General features: G+C 39.1%; 1 protein-coding gene across 19 annotated transcripts in view; it reads right to left on the reverse strand.

Annotated features, from left to right (window-relative positions):
• The window catches only part of LOC138739430 (phospholipid-transporting ATPase IB-like), a 524646-nt gene that overhangs the window by 276210 nt on the left and 221096 nt on the right, over nucleotides 1–27340 (reverse strand). For all 19 annotated transcript variants that reach the window (XR_011342240.1, XM_069891443.1, XM_069891442.1 and 16 more), the window contains 9 exons: nucleotides 26445–26572; nucleotides 26013–26090; nucleotides 23445–23533; nucleotides 21847–21891; nucleotides 20787–20859; nucleotides 11685–11790; nucleotides 3034–3116; nucleotides 2328–2377; nucleotides 1556–1625 (listed from right to left, as the gene is read on the reverse strand). Coding sequence is in view for 18 of the 19 variants with exons in the window: in XM_069891443.1 (XP_069747544.1) it covers nucleotides 1556–1625; nucleotides 2328–2377; nucleotides 3034–3116; nucleotides 11685–11790; nucleotides 20787–20859; nucleotides 21847–21891; nucleotides 23445–23533; nucleotides 26013–26090; nucleotides 26445–26572 (722 nt within the window). In the remaining variant the exon portion in view is untranslated. The remainder of the gene's footprint in view (nucleotides 1–1555; nucleotides 1626–2327; nucleotides 2378–3033; nucleotides 3117–11684; nucleotides 11791–20786; nucleotides 20860–21846; nucleotides 21892–23444; nucleotides 23534–26012; nucleotides 26091–26444; nucleotides 26573–27340) is intronic.

Raw genomic sequence — 27340 nt, forward strand, 5'->3', positions numbered from 1 at the left:
AATGGCACAAACACTCTACCTTTCAATTGCAAACAGTACTTGTGTAAGCCTTAATCTACATCATTAATTTCTTTCTTCTGAAGTGATTGAATTATGCAACTAAATATCCATATGGATACCAGCTATTTTTTATCTGAACTTGGCAAGTCAGAATCAACAGCTACAATCCCGTTATTTGAAGGATGCATTGACAAGTTTTCAAGCAAGTGTTTTAAAGATGCTAACTGAATCAACCATCTATCTCACCACACATCATCGATGTAACATAAACAACGCAGAAAAACGCTGAAGGAACTCAACAAGCCAAATATCGAGGGTGGGAGGGGAGGAGGGAGGGGGGGGGAGAAAATGACATTGTATATGTGTGAAAAGGAAAAAAATGTGTATCATGGTTAATGTGATTTATGGTGTGAAAAATAAAAAATTATAAAAAAAACAAGCCAAATATCATCCATGAAACACATCTGCAGTCGATGTTTCAAACTTCATGAATAAACACTAAGGCATGACCTGCAACGTTCTTTCAGCACTTTTGTGTTCATTCTCCGACATCTGCAGATTCCTTGTTTACCTCCATGGATGAAATATAGGAATTTCAGTATCCTACAGCTTCAGTAGGTTACTGTTACATGGAAACCTCTAAACTCCAAAGTGATATGCTTCTAACTGGAAGATATTTTTGGACTCTGACCAATAAAGCATAGAAACAGTACCTTCAATGCATCATATCCATGCCAGTCACCAAACAACTTATCTGAATTCATCTAATAGACTAGCTCTTGGTTATTGCCTTTAATGTCTATGTGATTTAAATGCTTGCTTAGATATATTTCTTAAATCTTCCAAGAGTTTCCACTTCAACCACCACTTGGGCAGCAAGTTCCAGATTTTAATTATCCTCTGGGTGAAAAACTTCTTCCTCAGATAACTTCTCACTTGGGGCCTCTTACTTCTTACCCTCAACCTTTGCCTTTATTTTTTTCCCCTGTAATCCATCCCATCAAAGCCCCTCAATTTCATATACATGTGCCCCCTTACAACCCACTATTCCATAAAAAACAAATTCAGCCTACAAAGACTGTCTTCATAACTGAAATGCTCCATCACAAGTATTAGATCTTCTCTGCCTGCCCACTTCAATTATGTCCTTTCTATGATGCGATGACCTGAATCATACAAAATTCCAGTAACTTATCTGTCCAGCAGTGGTTTCCATCTAGTGCAGAGCAGTATGATTGGTGGGAGGCTTAAAACATGTGATATCTTTAGAAGGACATTTGAAACCACAGCAGATTTAATCACTGGTACTTGCAGTGCAATGAATGATAGTTGAGATGATATCAACAACACGAACACAGAACAGGATTAAATCTGACAATTTAGTGCATTTGTACACTTGCATAAATAGGTTTTATGCCCTGCATTTGAATTTATTACAAATCTTCACCACACATATTAAATATGTTGAAATAAACTAACCTTTTTTTAAGAAAAAGATGTGCAATTAAAGCTGTATCATTTTGTGTATGACTGAAAACATTATTCAGATACTTACTGCTCCTTTGCAGTAGAGTCGAATCTTTCCTGATGGTATTCGAACAATCACTGACATTCTCTTCCTGCTACTATTGGGCAGAAGGTAAGTTCACAACATGAATACAAACATGTATTTTTAAAAAGTGTATGACAGCTGAACTACATGATTCTATTTTTACATTAATATTCCTAGTTATTGTGAATTACTAATTCAAAATTAAGGTGCTTTTACTGATGATATCTGCACTTAAATTTGTAATCTAATAAGTAGGACACAGTTAAACATAATGCAATTCTATATAAACATCACATTTTTCAATTATCAATATAACCCATGCAGGTCACAAAACAAATCTTGCCTCACTAATCTGCACAGTTTTGCTGACTATCAATCACACACTTGAAAGTAATTCTGAGTAGGGGAAGGGGGAAAGAAGCAGGGAGACTAAAAAAAACAAGGAAAGGGGGAATTGCACTAGGGGGTGAGTGGGTCAAGGAGAAAGGGAAGTAGCAATAAGAGGGTGGGCAAGAAAGGGAAGGGGTAGGGAGAAGAGCAATGGGGTTGAGGAAAAAGAGCAAAAGGGTAAGTGTGAGGGGAGGGGAGGTGCAAGAGTGGGAGACAGGTGCAAGAGAAGGCAGAGAATGATAAGGAATGGGACAAGGGTGATGAGTGGGGACATAAAGCTGAAGGAAGGTATGATAGTGAGAGGGGCAAGAGAGAAGATATCATCCACCTGTTAATTTTTCCCATATAACTGCACTTTTAAAGCACAAAATGATAGAAGTAGTACCTGGAAAATTCCAGAACATTCAAAAGTTCATATATTTGCTCTTCTCCCATCTGGCAAATGAAAAATTTAAAAACCAATCAATCATTTTATCTTGATTGCCCCTTATGAACCTATTGACACACATAGATTAACTTTAGCAAATAATACCTTCTTAAAATTATTCTGCATGATTCTTTTTATATATATAAAAAGTTAAACTTAGAACAAATTTTGCCACTGCTCCCTTTTCCTGACTGCCCACCTTCACTGGCACCAGATGAAAACAATCAGGGGGTTCTTTAGCGATGGTTTGGCCTTTGGGACAGAACAATTGTGCTACTTTCCCATAACAGCAAGAGAGCTGTTGAATTCCAGCAAGACCGGTTTCTGCTATCAGACATCACATGGGGCCCAGCTACATTGGGATAGATACAATGGCATCTGTCCTTCAGTATGTTTTGGGTTTGCAGCAGTTCTGCACATGTGCAGTACTTATGATACATAGAATTTGTAGCTTCCTTCAAAATCACCAACCATAACCAGCAAGGTTTGCCCAATTAACATTTCATAGCCCAAAAATAAAACAGCCCAAAAAGTAATAAAGTCACACGAATGTATACAGGGAATAAATAGCTTGCATTAAACCTAAATCTATTCTACCCCATCCCTACTGGACCTTCCTCGCTTAAGCAACCTCCAGGGGAAACAAAAAGACAGGCTTACTCACAGCATCTATAATGACAGAATCTGCCGTTCTTGTAGTGAAAACAAATCCAAGCTTCTTTGCAGCTTTTACCAATGAACTTTCATCTGCACAAAAGTATATCAGTCAGCAACAACCAAAAAAAAGGTGGTCCACAATCACATTTAATTTAAAAAAGTTACTTCCAGCTGCAATCAACTTTTATGCAATGATGCTATTTCAGTGACAACTTCTCTTGGATTGACATCATTCCCCATGCACTGCTCCCCCTGCTTTTGGACCATTACAGGTGTAATGATAGTGATCATGGTTGCATTTGCTACTAGCAAGGTCTTAAGGATATAGTTCCTGTTTGATTATATTTGGCTGCCAGTTGGGGCTGACACAGAGCAGGAGACTGCAGTGTGTAAGATCTGTAATGGAGGCTTGTAGCCTCATGGCGCTGCTTACATCAACTCTAAAGTAAATAACCTTTTCTTTCATCTATGTGTTGACGAAAAACTCACCATGAAATATGGTGTCAGAGTGAGACGAAGGAAATTAAAAAGAAATACTTTAAAAGGAAAAATCTGAAGTCAGCAACTGATCAGTGAAGAGAAGCTAACACAGTGAAAAATGGAAGGATTTCATCCACCAGCGAAACTTCAGTTGAAGGGTAAGGTGATTGAAAATTGGAACAGATTCAAACAACATTTGGATTGTATTTAGCGGCAGTCAGAGGTGACGAGAAAAGTGATAAAGTGAAAGTGTCAATTTTCTTTGCTCTTGCCATCATTCTGATACAGGTCAATCCTGTTCTCATCTGTCCACAAGACTTTGTTTCCAGAATTCTGCAGGCTCTTTTAAATACTTCTTGTGAAACTGTAATCTGACCATCCTGTTTCTGTGGCTACCTGATTGTATCTTGCAGTCTAGCCTCTATATTTCTGTTCATGAAGTCTCCTGCGGACAGTAGTCATTGAATCATCCACACCTGGCTTCTGAAGAGTGTTTCTGATCTGTTGTACATATGTTTGGGGATTTTTCTTCATTATGATGAGGATTCTTCTGTCATCAGCTGTGGAGGCCTCCCTTGGTATACCAGGCCCTTTGCAATTACTGAGCTCACCAGTGCACTCTTTCTTCTTAATGATGTTCCAAACTGTTGATTTTCATAATCTTAATGTTTGGCTGATGACTCTTATTGTTTTATATTTATTTTTCAGCCTCATAATGGCTTCTTTAACTTTCATTGGCACAACTCTGGTCCTTGTGTTGAAAAATGGTAACTACACATTACAAAGGTTGTCAAAAGCTTAGAAGCAAGTCTAGCTCTCTTATACCTGCAACAATGAAACAATTAAACATACCTGAATAACAACAAATACCTCTGAAGCCAAATGTCCCAAACATTATGGTGCCCTGAAATAGGGAACTATGTAGAAAAAGTGCTGAAATTTCAAAATGGTCAAACTAAAATGTATACAGACAACCTTGAATAAAATCTGGAATGCGCACTATAATTGCATGTGAATTGTTTGATTATAAATTTAAAACTGTGGAGCACAGGGAAATATACAGTAAAAAAGTGTATTTGTTCCAAATATTATGGAGGGGACTGTGTACAGCTATAACACGTTGAAACAGCACATCTCTGGACCATAGTGCGCACACATAGAATAACCTACACACAAACATATATGTGTAGCGATCCAAAATAAATATATATAAAAAATAATTTTCGTGTTTCTAGGATTGTTCAAAAGTCTCACTGCCTATGGGAAGAAGCTGTTTCTCAGCCTGGTTTTATGCTCCTGTACTTCTTCCTTGAAGGTATTGTCTCAAAGACACTGCAGGTTGGATGGTCCTCAGTGATTCTCTGTGCCCTCTTTAAGAACCTTATCTCCCTTAGATATCTTCAATAGAGAGAAGAGAGGCCCCAGTGATCTTCTCAGTAATTTTAATCACCCTCCTTACTGATCTCCGATCTGATGCTTTGCAGCTACCATATTACACTATAATGCAGTCAGCCAGGACCCTCCTCAACCTCCTGAGGAAGTGTAGGTACTACTGCACCTTCCTGAGTAATGAGGTGTTGTGGGTTCAGGGTAAGTCATAATTTAAATGGACACCAAGAAACTTTGTGTACCCCACTCTCTCTCCAACAGTGCCGTTGATCTGCAGTGGGGAATAGTCCTTCAACCTCCTGAAGCCCACAATCATCTCTTTTGTCTTGCCCACATTGAGACTCAGGTTGTTACTCTTGTGACACTGTAGAAATCTTTCAACCTCCTCTCTATAAGCTGACTCACCTTTGTTGCTGATGAGGTCCAACTACCATCATGTCATCCACAAGCTTGATGATTCTGTTGGAGCTGAATTTGGCAGTAGTCTTGAGTTAGCAGTGTGAACAGTCACGGGATGAACACACAATCATCACGTGCACCAGTGCTTGATGTTTTACTCTCAATCTGAACAGACTATGGTTTTTCAATCAAGAGTTCCAGGATCCAGATGCAGAGAGTGATATTGAGTACCAGTGAGGACAGTTTATCCACCAGCCTCTGAGGTATGATTGTGTTGTACGCTGAGCTGAAGTCAGTTAACAACAGCCTAGTTTATGAGGCATCAGTCTCTAGGAAGGTCAGGGCTATTGAATTGTCCATGGATCGGTTTGGCCAATAGGCAAACTGGAATGGGGCTACTGTTGCTGGTAGGAATACAATGATGCCCTCTATTGCCAGTTGCTCAAAGCACTCTATGATCGTGGAGGTCACTGCCACTACACGATATTCATTTAGTCCAGCTACCTTCACTTTCTTGGGAGCTCAGATGATGGTGGCTGCTTTGAATCTTGTGGGGACAATGGGTGGATGGAGGTGTTCCTTAGGACCTCAGTCAGCTGGCCTGCACAGTCCCTCAGCACTTGACCAGTTATGTTATTTGGTTCTGCTGCTTTGGGTTCACCCTGGACAGGATCCTCCTCACCTCAGCTGTGGCTATGCAGGGTGCCTGTTCCTCAGGGGTGAGTCGGGGAAGGGGGAGGGGAGTGGTGGGAGGAATGGGGCTTTCTTTAGTGTCGTGTTGTTTTCAGCATCAGTCTGTCAGGAAGGAATGTGTCATTATCACTGACCTGCAAGGTTGACTTGTGGTTTAAATACTTTGTCACATGCGCTTCATGTCATCAGTATCACATGGTTGTCTGTGGATATTCTATGGGTACCTCCGCTTTGCCTTCCCAATTTCCCGGGAGAGTTCGGCCCGTACCATCATAATACCCAACTTGATAGCAGCATCCCGAGCTCAGAGTAGTACATGGATTTTCACATCTAGCCATGGCTTCTGGTTCGCCCTGGCTACGTAGTGTTTGCTCAACGTGACATCCTCAATACATTTGACTATGTAGTTGGTCACTGTGCTTGTATACTCATTGATGTTGATGGCTGCCTCCCTGAATCTCCTCCAGTCCGTGATTCCAAACCAAACCTGCAGTTCGACTCTCACTTCCCCTGGCCAAGTTCTGATCTCCCTTCAAACTGGTTTGCCTTGTCTCACCAGAGGTCTGTATGCAGGGGCGAGCTGAATGTAATTGTTGTTTGAGTTTCTAAAGAGGGCAGCCTTTTACGCTTCGGGGACATTTGTGTACACCCGATCTAAGATGGTGTCTCCTCTGATTAGAAAGTTGACATGCATTTGAAAGTTTGACAGCACTGTTATCAGATTAGTATGGTAGAAGTCAGCATCGATGATCATTCAACTATCCGGGTGCATTGTGGGGCCTCAAAAATGGCCCCTAGAGCTTTTTCATTGCTTATCCCTCATTCACAGAAAGAGGTATAGATGACACTTTTCAAGTTTTAATATTTCCCAGTTTCAAAACGTGCCATCTTCAAGGAAATGTGAGCTACAATAATCTGAATTACTACCTTATTAATCCAATAAATCAAACTTCATAGTTGCAGCTGTAAGTAGCTCTAATTTGTTGATAAAATAAATAAACATTTTACATAACTTTGCATTGAGATTTTCATAATGATAAATAAACAAAGCTTTCTGTATAATAATATAATCCGAATTACTACCTTATTAATCCAATAAATCAAACTTCATAGTTGCAGCTGTAAGTAGCTCTAATTTGTTGATAAAATAAATAAACATTTTACATAACTTTGCATTGAGATTTTCATAATGATAAATAAACAAAGCTTTCTGTATAATAATATAATCCGAATTACTACCTTATTAATCCAATAAATCAAACTTCATAGTTGCAGCTGTAAGTAGCTTTAATTTGTTGATAAAATAAATAAACATTTTACATAACTTTGCATTGAGATTTTCATAATGATAAATAAACAAAGCTTTCTGTATAATAATATAATCCGAATTACTACCTTATTAATCCAATAAATCAAACTTCATAGTTGCAGCTGTAAGTAGCTCTAATTTGTTGATAAAATAAATAAACATTTTACATAACTTTGCATTGAGATTTTCATAATGATAAATAAACAAAGCTTTCTGTATAATAATATAACCGTATTCTACCTTAAGCAGATACAAGCCTAAATTAAGATGATTAAGGCAAATTCAAAAAAAAGTATCTCGAGCTTACATCTCATTCATAATTCTTTGAAGATTGAGATGCAAGCTCTCCATACGCCCAGATATTATGACATATGATGTCATAATAACAATAGTAACACTACAAACAATGATTTCTTAACGCGATAAGCACAAAATTAACTAAGAAGTAAAAACACAAGATTTTAACATAAAATGCTGTGATCAGGGTGGCTGTGAATACCATGGTATCAAGGGGAGGTTCAAAAGCACAATAGTTGTTAGAAAGAAACTGTTGGAAAGTCTGTTGAAAAGATACAGCTCTTGGGTTTATGGGGAAGTTCCTTGGGGCCCATGAGGACTTGCTTTCACAGAAAACCATACTAGATGCCCTATCCTTGGGCCTGCCAAAGGTTGCTAGGAATGAGGAATATCCAAGAGAATTGCAGGTCAGGGATCATGGGCAAGATTCAATTCTTTTCCACATTTGACTCCTGCTTTTCTCTTTATATAATCTCCAAAAACAACAGACTTCTACCTGCAAAATTCTTCCTGTTCCTTCTGGATCTCAAATTCATCCTTAACCACATTTTAATCATCACTAGTGCCCTTCATGCCTGCATGGCTTTCTGACCTCAGGACAGAATGTTGTACTTTATGGATTTGTGCTGAGTTGCAAGTACAAGTTAAGCTGAAAATTCCATGATTGCTGGTTCATTATGGCAAAAAAGTTCTCTATTTCGAGATAAATGTCACACCAAAGTATCATCTAGGTTATTTTTCAAGTGAGTATATAGAGAGCTAGAGAACTTTACAGGTCATTGGGCCCATATGTATCTCTCAACAAAAACTCATATCATTACAGTTTACTGTACACCAACTGGCTACTCCTTGTGTCTGCATCAGAACAATATACTGCATTTCATATGTGATACATCAGACTGGAAATTCTAGTGCACTCTAACAAATTTTCTGGATAATCCTAGCAGTTTGGGTCAGGGTGCTGCTGCAAACATTATAAATATCTGAGAACTTTAAGTATGTGAAGATTTGGGACAAGGTTTACTTTATCTGTGGAAGAGTGTTGGGAGTTTTAGCACAATCCATCAGGTAAGGTGCCAGGGAGTCTGGGATGGGATGAAAATAGGGTGGCGAATATTGAGTAGGCCCCAGGAACTCACTAAGCAGGGAATAAAAGGGGGAGGGATGGAGAAAGAACTGAATCTTATCTCCAGTGTCTGGCCACAGTGCATCTCCTGTCCACTATGTACCTCTGCTACATGCAGCTATCTGAGAGTTCCAAGGAAGTGTTGGTAACCAAAGGGTTGGCATCTGGCATGGCACAAAGAGACCTTGTGGAGCTGCTGTGATAGCAAAGCCTTACAGGCAATAAGGAACCTGCCCATGGGCTCACAGCACATAAGATTTTCACCACATCTGGCACAAAAGCAGTGGGGTGTGCACCTTGGTTCTAATTTTGTCTGCAAAGCAGCAAAAACCAAAAAAAGAGAGAATCGTATGAACCCAAGTGGAAATCATATCTGGCACACATGGTCAAATTACAGCTGGAAGTGCCTTGTCATATTTTCAGTGAGGTTCAACTCAGTGTGGAAACAGTTATCATCATGTTTTGGCAGCCTATGATCCTCAAACATGACGTACTATATATAATCTTTTCTTCATTAACCTGTCAAATCCAAACTCTTCCTGCTTTCATATTTTTCAAACTCCTTCAAATGTACCACATCCTGGTTTCACTACAGATTTCCATCATACCTTGGAAGATTTTTTCCAGCCTACAATGTATTGACAAGTTTTATGACCTTTGCCTGACTTCCTCATGGCCACAGATTTCTTCAAATTCTAACAATAATATTTTGTGTGGAAGCTCCATGTTAGAGTTCTCTGTATTTTCCAAAGTATTTTGTTCTCCATTTATTTTGAATTTTCTTAACTGATTTATTTTTCCATATCCAATTCTTCTGCAAGGAGGATATTCTCTTTACTGAAAAAACCAGCAATTTATTTCAGTTACACATACATTTTTATTTGATTTAATTTAATGATTTTATGTCCTTACAACATATAAAGCTATCATGTCCATGCTGGATTCCAACCACATCTCCAGACCACTATCAGTGAGAATTGGTAAGAACATCTCCGCAATCTCCATCAGTACGAAGCACCCACAGGGCTGCATTCTTAGCCCCCTGTTTTATTCACTATATGACTGTCTGGCTCAGTATGACAACAACACAATCTACAAATCTGCCGATGATACCACGTAGTGGATTGGATAAAAAGGAGCAATGAGTCAGCATACAGGCAGGAGATTGAAAACTTGGCTGAATGGTGCACCAGCAAAAACCTTGTACTCATTGTCACCAAAACCAAGGAGCTGATTTTTGACTTCAGGAAGGGAAAACCAGAGATGTATGATTCAGGAATCATTAGGGGATCAGAGGTGAAGAGGGTGAAAAAATTTAAGTTCATGGAGGATCTTTCCTGGACCCAACACACTTACAGGATCCTGAAGAAAGCACATCAGTGCCTTTATTTCCTCAGGAGTTTGTAGAAGTTTGGTATGACACCAGAAATCCTGGCAAATTTCTACAGATGCGTAGTGGAAAGTGTGCTGACCGGCTGCATCACAATACCCTTGAGCATGAAACCCTGTAAAAGGTAGTGGACACAGCACAGGACATCACAGGAAAAACCCTCCCCACTATCGAGAACATCTACAGGGAACGCTGCCATCGGAGAGCAGCAGCAATCATCAAGGATCCACAATGTCTAGTACATGCTGTGTTCTCACAGCCACCATCAAGAGGAATAGATGCCACAAGACTCACACCACCAGGTTCAGGAACAGCTGCTACCCCTCAACCTTTAGACTTTTCAACAACAATCTCAATCAGGAACTCATTTAAGGACTTTTTCTTTTGAACTTCATTCTTTTTTTTCTCTTTCTTTATTTGCAGTTTGTTTACATTTCTTGATTGTTTATATGTGTATGTTTGGTAGTTTTTTTTGTACTGCCAATAAAATGGTAATTCTGCCTCTCCCATAGGAAAAAGAATCTCAGGGTTGTAAATGATGTCATGTATGTATTCTGACAATAAATCTGAAATCTCTGCAGCATATCTGCCCATGCATCTCGGGCTAATTGACAGTAATCAATTAATCAACATTATTGGGATGTGAGTGAAACCAGAGCACCTGGGGTAAACTCATACTGTCAGAAGGAGTGCATGCGAGCTTCACTTCGACAGCATTGGCAGGTCAGGATCATACCTATGTAACATGATGTGGGCTGTGCTACCCCTTCAGCCCAAACAAAGCCCAACAATTACCCAAATTATAATACAAATGATCAACACAAGCATTCTGACACTCATCTGGTAATCAATGACTGGATGGTGTATTAAAGTAAATTAATAAAAAGAGGGAAAAGATTATGAAAATATTGGAGAAGGAAAAGAATTATCCTTTAATGTCTAATTTAGGCATTAAGGGCAACTTACACCTGGAAACACCTTCAGATTTTCAATGAAGCTCATGACAGATAAGGCTTATATGTCAATAACGAGCATTCAGGTACAGCTAATATTCAGCGACTTTATACATATGCCCAAATTCCAAATATCAGAATTCCTGCTGCATAACTATCTCCTACATTTCTGTGGAGCAGCAAATGTCTGAGAAATAATAATTTTACAGCCCATCACTTGATCATTTATTTTGCAATTTGGAAAAAATTGAGCTATCTTGTAATTTACTACAAGCCATCCACGTTTATACAAAAGATCTGGAGAAACATTACGTTTAACAGAACTAATAGCTTCACCAGACCTGTTGTATGAGAGCAATTAAAATGTTCAAAAGTTAAATAAAATCAGAGTTTAAAATTAATCACATCATAGATATATAAACACAAGGATTATTTCCTGTATCTGATTTGCTGACGGTTGCTTTTGTAGAATCAAACACCACAATTTGAAGATCAGTGCAAATGGTGGATGCTGTCTTGTGACAAAAAAAATCTGGTGCTTAGGAAATGAATGCAATGAACACAATGCATGTCTACTGATCCAGATTCTACAATTATTATTTGCTGTTTCAATTTATCTCACCTGGAGATGAAGCCTGGTACTTGATATCATTGCCATCATTTTCTGGAACAACTGTATGGCAAATTGCCATCATAATGAGAAATTCCTTGATTTCATTGGCTGTTGGCTGGAAACAAAGAAGACATAGTGGGTATTAACCACTTGGTCATGGAGTTTTTGTACCCCTTTTACATGGCTTACTATTTCAAAATTTTGTTTCTTGAAAAACATGCTCAAACTGCACATTTTACTCAGGGATCAATGAGGTCAACTCTCTTTTTACTGTGGAGAAAGACAGAAGGACTGGGGAACTTGGGGAAATTAATGGTAGTGTCTTGAGGACAGTCAGTACCATGGATGAGGAGGTGCTAAATGTCCTGATGTATATGAAGGCATCCAAATCTCCTAGGCCAGATCAGATATATTCAAGGACACTGTGGTAAGATAGGGAGGAAATTTCAGGTGCCCTGTCTGAGATTTATGAGTTGCCAATAGTACAGGAAAGGTGCCAGAAGACTGAAGGGTAGCAAATGTTGTGTCTCTATTCAAGAAGGGCTGCAGGGAAAAGCCTGAGAACTACAGGGAAGTGAGCCTAATAACTGTGGTCAGTAAATATTTTAGCTTTTTTGTTAAACAAAGGATGAAGGGTGTATGGAATAAACTGAAGTAGTTGATGCAGGTACTATTGCAACACAAGAGATATCCAGATGGATGCATGGATAGGATACATTTAGAGGGATGTGGGCCAAACACAGACAGCAGAACTCGTGTGGATGGGACATTTTTAGTCAGCATGGGCAAGTTGGGCTGAAGGACCTGTTTCCGAGACTCAATGATCCTAATTTGCAGTGCTCCCTTTCACAGAAATTCATGGTACATTTACAGTTCAATTATTAACCTACATGCTTAGATACCTGTTCAGAAATGAAAATATTGAAGTTTATAACTGAAACAACAGCCTCTGTCAACATTAAAATAATTCTCAAAGGATCCAAAAATACTTTGTAGATTACATTCAATGTGAAATCCAAGTTCTGTCAGACTGGCATTTCTGCAGTTTCAAGCCTTTTGCTTTTGCAGCAGTTTGGAATCAAACCACTCACCCATGTTGGAAACTCAAAATTGGAAATTGCATTTCAACAAGGCCAAACCTGGAACAGAACCTCACCTTCAGTGCATCTCAAAAAGTTAAGGAGCTTGCAGAAGATCATCTTCAAAAGGGCCAGTAACAAACTGCTCCACATCTTCAAATATCAGGTTTTATATGCAATCATCTTTGTTATTTAAGATACAACTTTGAACAATATTGTTTCACTAATAATCTTAACAACTGACATTTGATCTTCAACCTACTTCCTTTCCTTCAATCTTATCAAAGTTTGAAAAAAATTCATGATGGGACCTAAACCTCATGAGTAGATGAATCTGCAATTTGACAATAGTTAAGAAACACACAAAGATCAGTGTGTACAGAGCCGTTGTCATACCCATGCTCCTGTTCGGCTCCGAATCATGGGTCCTCTACCGGCATCACTTACGGCTCCTAGAACTCTTCCATCAGCGCTGTCTCCGCTCCATCCTCAACATTCATTGCAGTGACTTCATCACCAACATCGAAGTACTCGAGCTGGCAGAGTCCACAAGCATCGAATCCATGCTGCTGAAGACTCAACTGCACTGGGTGGGTCACGTCTCCAGAATGGAGGACCATCGTCTTCCCAAGATCATGTTCTATGGTGAGCTCTCCACTGGCCACCGAGACAGAGGTGCACCAAAGAAGAGGTACAAGGACTGCTTAAAGAAATCTCTTGGTGCCTGCCCCATTGACCACCGCCAGTGGGCTCATATCGCCTCCAACCGTGCATCTTGGCGCCTCACAGTTCGGCGGGCAGCAACCTCCTTTGAAGAAGACCGCAGAGCCCACCTCACTGACAAAAGACAAAGGAGGAAAAACCCAACACCCAACCCCAACCCACCAATTTTCCCTTGCAACCGCTGCAACCATGCCTGCCTGTCCCGCATCGGACTTGTCAGTCACCAACGAGCCTTCGTCCGCGAAGCCAAGCCAAAGAAGAAAGAAAGAAGAGAATCCAGAGGCATAAACTAGCGCCTTTTTGACCAGGGTTTCACCATGAAACTAACTAAATTAATTTGAAAGTAAATGCTGGTATCTGAATGACAACCAAGGAACAATGCCATTGCCAAAAAAATAGTTCTAGTTCACAAATGAGGAAATATTCTGTCCTTCCCTGCCTAAACTGCAACTCGAACCCACAGTAACAGAGTTGACCCTCAACAATGCTTTAAAATGATCACTCAATTCAAGGATATGCTGCTAGGTAATAGATGCTGGCCTTGCTCAGCAAGCCTATATCTCTTGACAGACTTAGTTAACCAGTTACTTAATTAATTAGTTATGTGGAATGAGATAAATGGCATGATAAAATTAACTCTGCACACAAGCATAAATTATGAATGATCTCCAGACTAATTCAAAGCAATTCAACATTGGCAACATTGGTCAGACTTTAGCGCATAAAGTTCTTTCGGCACAACTTGAAAGCAAATAATCTATACTTTGTTCGGACATAATAGTAAAATACAATATATTATTTTCATTCCTCTACCATATCACAACAACCAGCATCCATTAAGTAAAAGACAAGCATGAATTCACTGCTACGAAGACTTCCCTTTTTCCTACCCTGTCTCTTGTAAGGATGACATCCCCTTTCTCCCAGTTTTTCTGCCTCTACTGTAGCCTCAAGATTCAGGGTAGTAGATTCATGATGGAGATGAGCAGGAACTGTTTTTCCGAAAGGGTGGCGAATCTGTGGAATTTGCTGCCCACTGAAGCAGTGGAGGTGACTTCATTAAAATATATTTAAGACAAGGTTAGATAGATTTTTTTACATCTCTCTTTGGCTTGGCTTCGCGGACGAAGATTTATGGAGGGGGTAAAAGTACATAGTAAGGGAAGAAAGGGATAAGGAAAGGGCAGGTAAGTGAGAGCATCAGATCAGCCATGATCACAGTATATGGTGGAGCAGGCTTGAGAGGTTGGATTGTGTTCTTATGCTCTCAAGATTAGGCCTCATTCTTTATCAGGTAACACAGCTTCCCCTCTACTGTGGTCAATAGTACCGCTACCCATCTCTCGAGTTCCGCTCTTACTCCCCCGCACCTTCACACCCCACAAACAGAACAAGGATAAGATTCCCCTTGTCCTCACCAGCCTCTGCATTCAGCACATCATTCTTTGTCATTTCCACCAGCTGCAACTAGACCTAATCTCCCCCTCCCCACCCCTTTCTGTAGGGATCATGCCTTCCGTAACTCCCTTGTACACTCATCCCTTCCTACCCACCATTCCATGACTCATGGTACTTTACCCTGCAGCTTGCTCTTACACCATCATCCAGGGACCAAGACTGTCCTTCCATTTGAGAAAAGGATTATGGATATCTCCTTCAATCTCATTGACTACATTCAGTGCTCCCAATATTGGTGAGACCAGGCACAGACTTAGAGACTGTTTTGTAGAACGTCTGTGCTCTGTTCAGAATAACCATCCCAAGCTCCCAGTTGCACACCACTTTAACTCTGTCCATTCCAACAATGATCTGTCCATACTTAGTCTTCTCCATGGATACCCCAACATAACCCAGAGGATCAACACTTAATTTTCTGCCTGGGCACACTGCAGCCCAATGATATGAACACTGAATTTTCCAATTTCAGCTAATGAATCCCTTTCCCTTCTTCCAAGCTACTTTTGTTTATCCCCTTTTCTGCTACACCCTCTCTCATGTTTTCCCCCTTTTTCCTCTGACTCTCACTCATTCTCATCCCCTTCCTTCTCTGGCTTCATAATTCCCCCCACCTATATTTCTCTTCCTGGATTCTTCCTCCTCTTCTCCATACAGCTTTTATTATATCACTAGTGTCATCTCTTCTGTTACGGGCCCAAGAAACCCCAAAATGCAGCAGCAATAGAAATTCACCAAGACAAATGGTTACATAAACAAAAGTTGTTTTTAATTTTCTTTAAACACAAAAACAGGATCAAATTTTAAATTATTACCTTTAACCTAAATTATTACCTTTAATCTTTAACCTAATTTCCCCTAAGAGAATGTGTATAAGTTCAGAAAAGTTCTTTGATTCAGTCACTCCTCAAAGTTCACCGGCATCAGGCAATTCTTGTACTGTGCACAGAATTTAACATTTATGAATTTTCACCAGGCTCTGGTGCTTAAAATTAAATGGTTACCGCTCAGGAAGGTTCTTGTTGGTTTCAGAGAGAGATTCATTGCTCACTGGACACACGCAAACTGATTTACTTCCAGCAGCCACGTCAGTGTCTTGCTGAAGAAACCTGCCCCATCAGGGTTTTCCAAATGATAGCATCTTCTTCTACAGGTCACCACCGAGTTCCTTTTGTTTCCCTTATTTCAGGTGAAACATTCTAGCCAGCCATTTCCTCTTCTTGGACCACAAGAGTTTTCAACAGGATGAACTCAGAACTCACAACTCAATGGGGTTTAAACAAGCTGCCAGCTTCCAAAAGCCACTGAAGAACTTGAACTGAATTCTCTCTCTCTCTCTCTTTTAGAGAAAACCTGTTTGGTGTTCCCTCTCTCTCTGCTTGCAAAACCACATGACCTTCTTAGAACAGCAATTGCTTTCAAAATAATAATCCATTTACATCTGCTTGTGAAGTCTCTTGAGATCGGGTTCTATTTGCACCTCTTTGTGAAAATCTTTAACAAAACAGTTTTTATTGTCTTTACAAAGGCCCTGGGCCTGGACTGTCTGGCTTGAGCAAAGCTTTTGCATTTTAAATGAGATCTGTTTTGTGAAATGTTTGTGTTTGTTTGTGACCTACACTAAACCCCCACAATCCATCTCCTTTAAAACATATTTATATATCCGTAACACTTCTAAACAGATTTCAAGACACCATTTGTGTCTACTTATTAGCCCCTCTATCCCATCTATCTACTCTTCTTCCATCAGACTCCTTTTTTCCTTGTCTTCTTCTTCCTTTGTTGATACCTGCCAATCAACTGCTTCTGTCATTCATCCTTCACTGTTCCCTGACCGCAAGACATTGGAGCAGAATTAGGCCATTTACCCCATCGAGTAAGCTCTGCCATCGAATAATGGAAAATGCATTTTTCTCCCTCAACCACATTCTCTCCATAAACTTTGATACCCTTACTAATTAAGAATCTATCAATCTCCCATTTAAATATATCCAATGCCAACTGTGGCAACAAACTTTAGAGATTCACTATTCTTTGGCTGAAGAACATTTATTCTAAAGGGACATAATTTTATTGTGAGGCTGTATCCTCTGGTCCTCGGCCTTCCATCTTCACATCCACTCTATCCGACCCTTTAACTATTCAGAGCATTTCAACAAGATTGCCTTCAACCTCCAAGTATCAGCCCAGAGCCATCAGATACACCTCATACATTAACCCTCTCATACCTAGGATCATTCTTGTAAACCTTGTCTGGTTCCTTTCCAGTTCCAGCACATTCTTCCTGAGATATCTAGCTCAAAACAGCTCACAATACCCTAAATGTGATCTGACCAAGGCCTCATAAAGCCTCAGCATTACATCCTTGCTTTTAATTAACTACGGTTAGCTCCTTTCTCATGCCACTGCAGTTACCTTTACTCCACTGCAAACAGACAACTGATTTTAGCTTCTCCCTCTCAAACTGTAGAATGAATTCTATCAATCTATATTCTGTTTGGGCAATGTCCAACCAGATGGCATTAGCATTGATTTCTCTGGTTTCTGTTAGGCCCCTATCCTGTCTCTGGTTTCTGTTAGGCCCCTATCCTGTCTTCCTCTCTTTCCCTATTCCTCTGTCTCATTTCTTCCAGCTCCCCACTCCCTTCCATCTCCAGAGAGGTATCTCTCTCTCTATATCTTTTTCCAGGTTTTTTCTCTTCTGACCTCCCTCCCACTTCCACCTATTACCTCCTGCCTGTGGGCCTGTGCTCCTCTCCCTGCAACCCCCTCCCCACCACTTCCACCTATGATCTCTTGCCTATGGGCCTGTGCTCCTCTCCTCTCCCTGCCACCCCCTCCCCACCACTTCCACCTATGATCTCCTGCCAGTGGGCCTGTGCTCCTCTCCCTGCCATCTCCTCCCCACCATTTTATTCAGGCGCCTTCCTGATTTTTGCTCATATCTTGACAAAGGGTTCGACCAACATATGTTGGTTATGTGTCTTTATCTTTGCAGCTTGACATGCTGAGTTTCTCCAGCACTTTTCTGATTTTTTAATTAATTCTATCATATTATGATCACGACCAAAGGGTTTCTTTACCTGAAGCTCCCAAATCAAATCTGGTTCATCACACAAATCCGCAATTGCCTTTTTCCTCAATCGGCACAACTTCAAGCTACTCCTATAAGCCATCTCATTGGCATTCTATATATTCTTTCCCTTGGGATCTAGCATCAACCTGATTTTTCACGTCAACCTGCATACAGAAGCCCCCATGACCACCATGCATGCCTTTCATGAATGCTTGTCAACCAATTCCCTACTGGCCCTTGACCAACCCCTCCCATCCTGACCTGATTACACTGGCCATCTGCCCTCTGCATTCTCACTCTTGATTAAAGGTTTTGCCCTGAAATGTTGACCTTTTATTTCTGCTGACGCTGCTAGGCCCAATGAATTCCTCCAGCAGATGGTTTATCACTCCAGATACTAGCACCTGCAGTCTGTCATGCAAATCCACTTTCTTTTATCTTCAACAATCCTGCTTGAATCCACATATTTTGTAGGTAGTCTTATTTACACCTTTGACCATATGTAAATAACCTTAATTTTTTTTAACTTATTGAGGTGGAGAACTTTTAGTTAGGATTACAGACTATTTCAAGTGCCAGGACCTATTTCCCAAATTTTCTGTTGCAATGCCACTCAAAGTCAAACAAAGTGAAGATGATGCAACCAAGTAAATCAAAACTCTGCAAGATGCTTGCTACTGCACCAGTGTAACTAAATGAATCCAGCATGCATAGTCAAAGAGTTGCAGGGGAATAAATACCAATATTTCAGTGAGTTCAATCACAATAACATTTCTAAAATAATTAATTATGTGTTTCTTCATCAGATGGACTGCTTCTTGGAGGGATATTGATCTATTATGATGAAGTTGTCAAAGTCAAATTGGATGGAGTTTCTTGCAAAGACATTTGTGGCAAATGGTATTATTAACTGCTTGTTTATACTTGAGTGCAATTCAGAACCTTTAAGCTTTTCTTGCCATGTATTAAATGATGTCTCTACTTCATTCACCTTGAGATTGTTCAGTTTTCCCAGAATCTTGGTGAAATATTGTTTAAAGGCAAATACTATTTAGGGTGCAGGTACATTTCTTAGAAGGACAATGCAGTGTTCAACATAAAACAAATATCCTGTCACAAATGGTACGAGCACTCCGATACATATTGGAATAGCCTTGTATTCATTCATTTTTCTCTTGAAGACAGCAACTCAGCTTGAAATATGCTAATAGGCCATAAATCTGGTTAATCCTCACTTTTACCCAATTCTAGTGATCACTTCTCACACAGAGACATGGTTAGCAACAACTGATGATACGTAATGGACAATACCTTCTACTGCAACAACTAATTAATATCATTAAAGAGATTTAACCACACCTCCACCAAGGAGAAAATGAAAATAAATTTCATAAAATTCATGAATCATGTCAGCACAACAAAACAAAATCAAATCAAACGATCTTCAAAACACCAACAGCAATGTACAAGAGAATACAAGTCATGGTCCTTGAAAATGTGATTGCAACAGATCCCTGATCAAGGTTCTACTCTTAGGACATAGTACATTTAATATGAGCAAGGACTTTGAAGTAACCCATCATTAGGGCAATTTTATTGTTACAAAGGGAAGGCAATGAAATAATGAAGTAACTTTTTGGTGTAGTGAAAACATTTTACTTATGACAGTAATAAAATACTGACACATAGCAGCCCACTTTGGTGTCCAGAACTGATTACTTTACTACTGACAAAATCAATGTTACTATTGAATATATACAGTCACTCTATGTTTTCACATCACTTGGAAAGGATTGATTTAGGACGCATGAGCAAAGACCTAAGTGAAAAGTATTCAATGATAACTTTTTTTAATTTGTGGAAGTAGACCAAGAGGATAAACTTTTATTTGAAAATCTAAGTACGGGATATTATCTCAGGGTGGTATGCAATGCCATGTTTCCACTCTGATAATAAATCTGATTATATTAAAAGTGCATAGATTTAAAAAATGTTAATACAGGTGCACAATCCTTTATCTGGAACACTTGGGGGGCAGTGTGTTCCGAATTTCGGATTTTTCCAGATTTCAGAACAAAAGCCAGCTGCCCCAGATTTAAACCTACCCAAATTGTGCTGCCGTATCCACCCCCTTCCAGTCGCCCTGACATCTTTCTCGCCCTCGCCCATTCGAGTCGCGCTGCCATCTCTCTCCCCTGCCCACCCGAGTCGCGCTGCCATCTCTTCCCCTTACCGCCTGAGTCGTGCTGCTGTCTCTCTCCCCTGCCCGCCTGAGTTGTGCTGCTGTCTCTCTCCCCCCGCCTGCCCGAGTCACGCTGCTGTCTCTCCCTCCCCGCCCAACCTAGTTGCGCTGTTGTGTGTGTGTGTGTCTCTCTCTCTCTCTCCGCTGTACCAGCACCAGGAAAAAAAAAAGCCGGTTTTTGGAGCTTTCCGGATTTTAGATGTCCAGTTAAAGCCTGTACAACTTAACTAACTCAAGAATAAAATCTCCCTTCAACTCTAAAATATCTGTACATTAGTGTTCAAACGCTAATAATTTACAGATAAGCAATTGTATATGTTCAGAAAATTATCTAATCTTAAGACATTTTTTAAAAATCCAACCATTATTTACAAAGTTTATTATTAACTTTATTTTAATTGGCATATCAACTTTAACTACAGTTTTTATTAATTCATTTTACACAATACCCTAAAATACTTCTCAAAGTCAGAATAGGCTATTACACAATAAGTATTTGATCCAAAAGTCATGAGGACAAAATAACAAAGACTCACATGCCCATTGGTGATGTTATCCAATAACGTTGGATCATCAAATTCTGTTGATTCCTTAGTCGAAAATACACGACTACAAATTGAAAACATTGAAAAAGTTGTCAAGTAATCTTTTTTCTTGCATGATATGAGATTCAACAAGTATATTAAAAGCAAATGCGTATGGAAGAATAGGGTCCCTTAAGGATAAACAAGATTGTTCATGTGTCGAATCACAAGTCATGGGCTAAGTATTGAATGAGTATTTCTCATGATTATTCCAACAATTTGGAATCGGCTCAATAAAATCCAGAATAAAAACATAGCATTTCTAAATCTGATGGCTTTAATTTGAAAATATTTTTAAATTGCATAATAATTGAAAGTGCCAAGCTTGGGTTTTAAATAGATGACAAATCAAATTGGAATAAAATAAGAGGTGAGGGTGCTAAGGAATTCCAAAAATAATATGTTAGAATAGGAGACAGATACAAACACAAGTATCTATTTTAAAGTTTCTCACTATGCCATTAATAAAAATATAAGATTTTGCTCTTATCTAATAGAAAGTTTCATTTCAAAGAGACTCAATATGTACAAAGCCATAGTATGTTGTGTGATACAAATTAAAATCTACTGTTTCAAAGTTAACAAGTCCTTCGTGTCACTGTCTTGGGAAAGATACCAACATATTAAATGGCCTATTCTCCCCTGTCACACACTCTTCTCCCTCCCTTCCATCAGACACAAGATGCATGTGCTTTTAAACACACACTTCCAGATTCAAGTACAGGTTCTCTCCTGCCTTTATTAAACTCTGAAGTGCATCTCTCATTAGTAAATGTTGCCCATGCAGTTTTAACTTTTCTTTTATCCATACCCTGCACTTTTGACATACTGTAACACAATACCCTGTACAACCTGCTATAATTACATATGGGTCAACTTGCATAGATAGCATGCAAAACAAAGCTTTTCGCTGTAAAGCTGTGCTCGTGACAATAAACAATTCAATTCACTATTTTAAATGGAATTTTCAGTATGAATTAAATCCAGGAAGGTCAATTTAAAGAAATCTTACCCCAAATCCTCAGAAGACTGTTCAGTTACAGAGTCCATGATATGTCTGCATAACAAGAACATCATTACAATTTTAATGTACAAACTCCAGAACTACAAAATTAAAAAGCTAGAATACATTCACAAGGGAAATATTCCAGCATGAAACATGGCTTCTGGCTCATGAAGGATTTCAAAGTTTCTCTAGCTACTGTAAATGTAAAAAGCAATTACACTAGTACAGTACACAAAAGTGCGAGAGAAACTCAGCAGGTGACACTACATCCATAGTCAATATTTCGAACTTTGACTTGTCTTCAGGAGTGGCAAAAATCAGGCAAGAGCTTGGATTAAAAAGGTGGAGAGAGAGAAGCACAGACTAACAGGAAAGCGGTAATAGGTGGATACTGGTGGGAGGGTAGAAGAGAAAGAACCAGACTTGAGAGGGAGAGAGGGCAGAAGGCTAAGAAGGATAGGTCTCTGACTGAAGGAAGGGGAGGGGATGGGAGCTGCAGGAAGGGAAATAGAAGGATGAGAGAAAGAAAAAGACAGAAGGAGGGGGTTAATGGAAATTGGTGACGTATGATTGGAGACTGCAAAAAAATGAAGGAAATGATCATTGATTTCAGGAATGAGGGCAGAGCTCATATGACTGTCCATATTAATGGTGCTCAAATGAAAAGAGTAAATTACAGCCTGGAACAAGCACATTGATGCAGCAGTCAAGAAAGCACATACTTCAACTTAATTAGAAGACAATAAATTTTCCAATGTCCGCCTTGTTCCTCAACAACTTCTACAGATGCACATCCAAAGCAGACTTGCTGGATGCATCGCAGAGTAGTGTGGGAGCTGTTCTGCTCAGCACTGGAAGCTGCAGAATTGAATGCAGCTCAGAAAATAACGCAAACCTCCATCTCATCACACCCTGGACATGCGCTCTTCTCCCTTCTCCGATTGGGGAGATGGCTTACAAGTGTGAAATCGCACAACAGGCTCAAAGAGAGTTACTTCCCCATAGACATCAGGCCCATAATAGTGCAATGGTGCTGCCCTGACTTGATGCTTTTCATTGCAGTTCTCTATGTTCAAGATAATCTATGGGTCTGCTTGCATAAGAACCCTTCTCCCTCTTGGTATTTTGTGACAAATAAATTTAAACAAAAAAAAACCTTCCTTCCCTCCCCTCAGATGCTTTCAACTCACTGAGTTCCTTCACCAGCTTAATTTTTGCTTCAGATTCCAGTATCTCTCTTAGAATTACTAATGACTGCTGTAATATCTAAATACATCTCATTATTTACCAATATATGGAACTAGGATTAGTTTGCTCTATTTCTCTATGCAATATATTTAAAAAATACAAACTTTCCAGATGACAAAACGTTTAGTGATTTTGGCTGAGAAGGGAGTGCATTTCTCTTTCATTGGACAACTTTCTTGTCATGAACAGTTTGCAAATGAGAAAAGCATAAAGCAAATACGATGGAATACAATGAGTTTTCCAAGCACCAAAAATATTATTGGTATCATTCTGTTTTCTCTTTCCATGAATGGGAAATACTTTCCTGATTCCCAGATAATTCTCAATGAATGAAAACTACTCATTTATGAACTTACCCATATGTAATGCCAGCAATGGAACATTTTTTAAATTCCATGATGTTGCAAGTTAATGTGCCAGTTTTATCTGAAAATAGGTATTTTACCTGGAAGAGAAAATTATAAACAATAAATCTATTTATCTAAAATAACAAAGAATGAAGATTTCATCTTTCATTGTGAAAAATGACTACATACAAATTTTCAATGCCATCTAACCTTGCCATTTAGACTCAACTACAATCCTAGAAAACTACAGCCCAAAAACAATCCTTTCAGCCCATCTAGTCGGTGCCAAAATATTTTTCCACCTAATTTTCCATCGACCTGCACTGGATCATAGCCCTCACTGTCCCAAATCATTTGTTTCACTATGACAACCTAAGTACTTGATTAAACAACAGGATAACACATTATTCCATTGAATAACTGAAGGCCAATTAGATCTAATATACAATATAGGTATTTCTATTTCTAAAATACTCTTACATTTGAGGTTAAGTTCTAATCTCTCTCAATAGGAAGTAATATCTCGTCGTTTTTCCAAATTGTACAAAACCAACGTGAATTTTTTATCTCTGAACAAGCAGAAAGATGTCTACAACCAAAGTGTTACCAAAACCAAAATACCTGTGTGATGATACACTGGCCGCACTCCTACCAGCTTACTCAAGGGGGCATCCTCTGTACCTGCTGATAGGCAATCTGGGAGGCTGGCCCCACCTGCCTGCTGTCAATCACCAGCTCGTCTAAAGACTTGAACAGGCCCCTTTGGGAGCAGTCAGGCGTGTGGATCCAGGAGTGTACTGAGACCTGGTGTGTACAAGTTTAAGCTGATCAAAGCCTGTTGTACAGCCTGTGGACTTTGTGTCTGAATTCTTCACACAGCAGTACTCACAACCTGACACCAAGCCAATTTAGCAGTCAATATAATACCTGGTCACATGGCAGGTTTTGACAGAGATAGGATGTGGGCACAGCGAAGGACAATGTAGAAATCCTAAGGATCGATTTTGTCACTAAAAGCCATGACTTTCAAAGCTGCAGACTTTAAAATTGGGTTCAAAAATAAGACGATGAAGGAACTCAGCAGGTCAGGGAATTAACATTTTTAGACCTGACCCATAATGTTGAGTGACCATTTTTCCCGCTGGATGCTCACTGAAACACTGAGTTCCTCTATCATATTAATATATGCTCAAGTTTCCAACATCTGCAATTTTTGTTTTCTTTTAAACTAGATTGCCCATGAGACCAAAATTGAAGGAGGCACTCACTGAGAAAGGATGCTATGCAATGTTGTGAAAGCACTAAGAATTTGAATTTTAAAATAAAACTTTTACATGATTGACAGCCAAATAGGTAGACAAGAACACTTGATAGGACACGGGCACTAGAGCTTTGGATTACTTCAAGTTTATGGACAAGTAGAATAAGGGAGAAACAATCAAGCCCTAAAAAGTAGATAGAAAAGAACAAAGGTTTTAACAGTGGAGTAGTCAAAGCTGGGAAATGGAAATAACAGATAATAACTCAGATAATTTAAAGTTAATCTTAGGGTCAAATACAAAACAAGGATTATGAACAGTCTGTTTTACTTTCAGAGAGACATTGTAGAGAGGAATGGAGAAACACACAAACTGCAGACGCTGGAATCCTGAATGAACAAAGAGAAGGGGTGGCACAGATGGCGTACCAGAGGCAAAACTGGCAATGGAGAAATTATTAAATTCAGGGACCATCACAGTGGGTTACAAAGGTAGAGAAATTTGTAGGGAAAAAAAGGATTAACATAGAGATTTGTGAAAATAAGGATGAGGGTCATAATTTATGTTTTGTTTCAATTATATTTTAACATTTAAAAACAAGGCTAAATGAACATGAAACAAAGGATAGTATGACACAAGAACAAGCCCTTCAACCCACAATATCTGTACTAACCATAAGGTCAAATTAAACTAATCACCACTACCTTTTATTTTCTATGACCAAACCAGTTTTGAATCCAATCTACCAAGTCAACAAGGATGGCATGTGTCTTCATCTTCTGGATCAGCCTTCCAAGAGGGACCTTGCTTCCACAATCCTGCCCTCAATCATCTTTGTCACTTCCTCAACAAAAAAACTGAATTGTTCATAAAATGTGACCTGTCTCACACAAAGCAATGTTGGCCATCCCCAATAAGCTCATGATTTTTGAAATGCAAGCAAATCCCATCTCCAAGAATCCTCTCCAATAACTTCTGTACCAGTGATGTAACAGTGTAGATCAATAATTTGCTGGCTTATCCCTATTATCCTTAAAGAAAGGAAAAACAATGGCTACTCTTTAATCTCTGGGACCTCACCTGTGGAAAGCAAGGATATAAATATCCCAGTTAAGGCTCCAGCAATCTCATTTGTCTCTCACTAACCATGGACAGATCCCATCAGGCCCTGGGAATTTATTCACTTTAATGGTTTGCAATGGACCCAATACTTGATATAAAATGAAAATTACCTCTAATTTTTGAAAGCAATTTTGAAAATTTTATGATAAAGATTTTGCTGAGTAATGCTTCTGGAAATTTTATTGCTATTTCCTACCTGGCCAAGCTCTTCATTCAGATTGGATGTTCTGGCCATTGCAGGGGTATCTGTTTTTGAACGGTACATATCCATATCCTGTAATAGCAAAGAAAATGAAACCTCATCTCAAATTCAGACTCTTGATATACAATTATCATTGCCATTAATAGAAACCAACAATGAGTTATCAAAAATAACATTTTGATTTTATGCCCAAAACATCTGTATATTTTAATTTTCTCAGGCAATTATCAAATATTATCTGACAATTTCCCTTGAATCCATACCAAATGTTAAATTATACAAAAACACAATAAGAGAAGATCCAGATGATATTACTTTTAAATGGTTTAAACATTTTGTTTCTATGACCCTTTAAATAATCTTACAAAATAAATGGGGGAGCCAATAACGCAATTTCAATGTGTTCTCAACATAATAAACACATACCCAGTTAATGAAAAGAGCTTGGGTAAATTTAACAACTTCCAATGTTACCAACAAACTGATTGGGATAAGATTGTTGTAAAGAATGATGAAAGTGAGAAGATTGAACCCAAAATTAGCTGTGATACCACCTAATGTAAAGAAAGAAAGATACAATTAACTTCATAATATATGCCATTGGCATCATAGATAACTATTTGTACCTCTGTATAATACTGAAAATTTAAATAGCTTCTTCAAGCACTGATTCATGTTTTTCATCCTTCAATTATCTCATTCTTAACCAATGAAAATTATGCATTGACCACAAAAATAATTTCTGCATAGTCTTGAGCAAATAATCATTTCTGTCGGTGTGGCTATAATGTGTGGAAATATGGATGGCCATTCAGAAGTCCTTGTTATTGCAGTGGACAGAGCAAAAGGGCTCGACAAAACAATGTCCCAGTCTGCACCCAGTCTCCACGAAATAGATGAGGCCACATCAGGAGCATTGGATGCAGCAATAAGTGACTCCTACGGATTTACCAATTGAAATAACTGTTTGGGACCCCGAAATGTGTTGAAAGAGGAGGTTGACCCCCCTCCCCCACAGATTTACCATTTGGAAAGACTGTTTGGTGCCCCAAATAGTGTTGAGGGATGAGGTGTAAGTGTTGAACTTCTTGAGGACCAAGGGGAAGGAATGAGGGGGCATCATGTGAGAAAGTGCATTTTATCATATTGAAATATTACCATGTGGCACTCACATCTGCTTTAATGAAATGCTTTGAAAGGTTATTCATGGCCAAAATTAACTCACATCTAAGCAAAGACCTGGACCCACTGCAATTTGCCTATCACCACAATTGTTCCACATCAGAGGCAATCTCATTGGCTCTCCACTAGCCCTGAATCAT

This window comes from Narcine bancroftii, chromosome 7 (assembly GCF_036971445.1).
Source record: "Narcine bancroftii isolate sNarBan1 chromosome 7, sNarBan1.hap1, whole genome shotgun sequence".
NCBI classification, from domain to species: Eukaryota; Metazoa; Chordata; class Chondrichthyes; order Torpediniformes; family Narcinidae; genus Narcine; species Narcine bancroftii.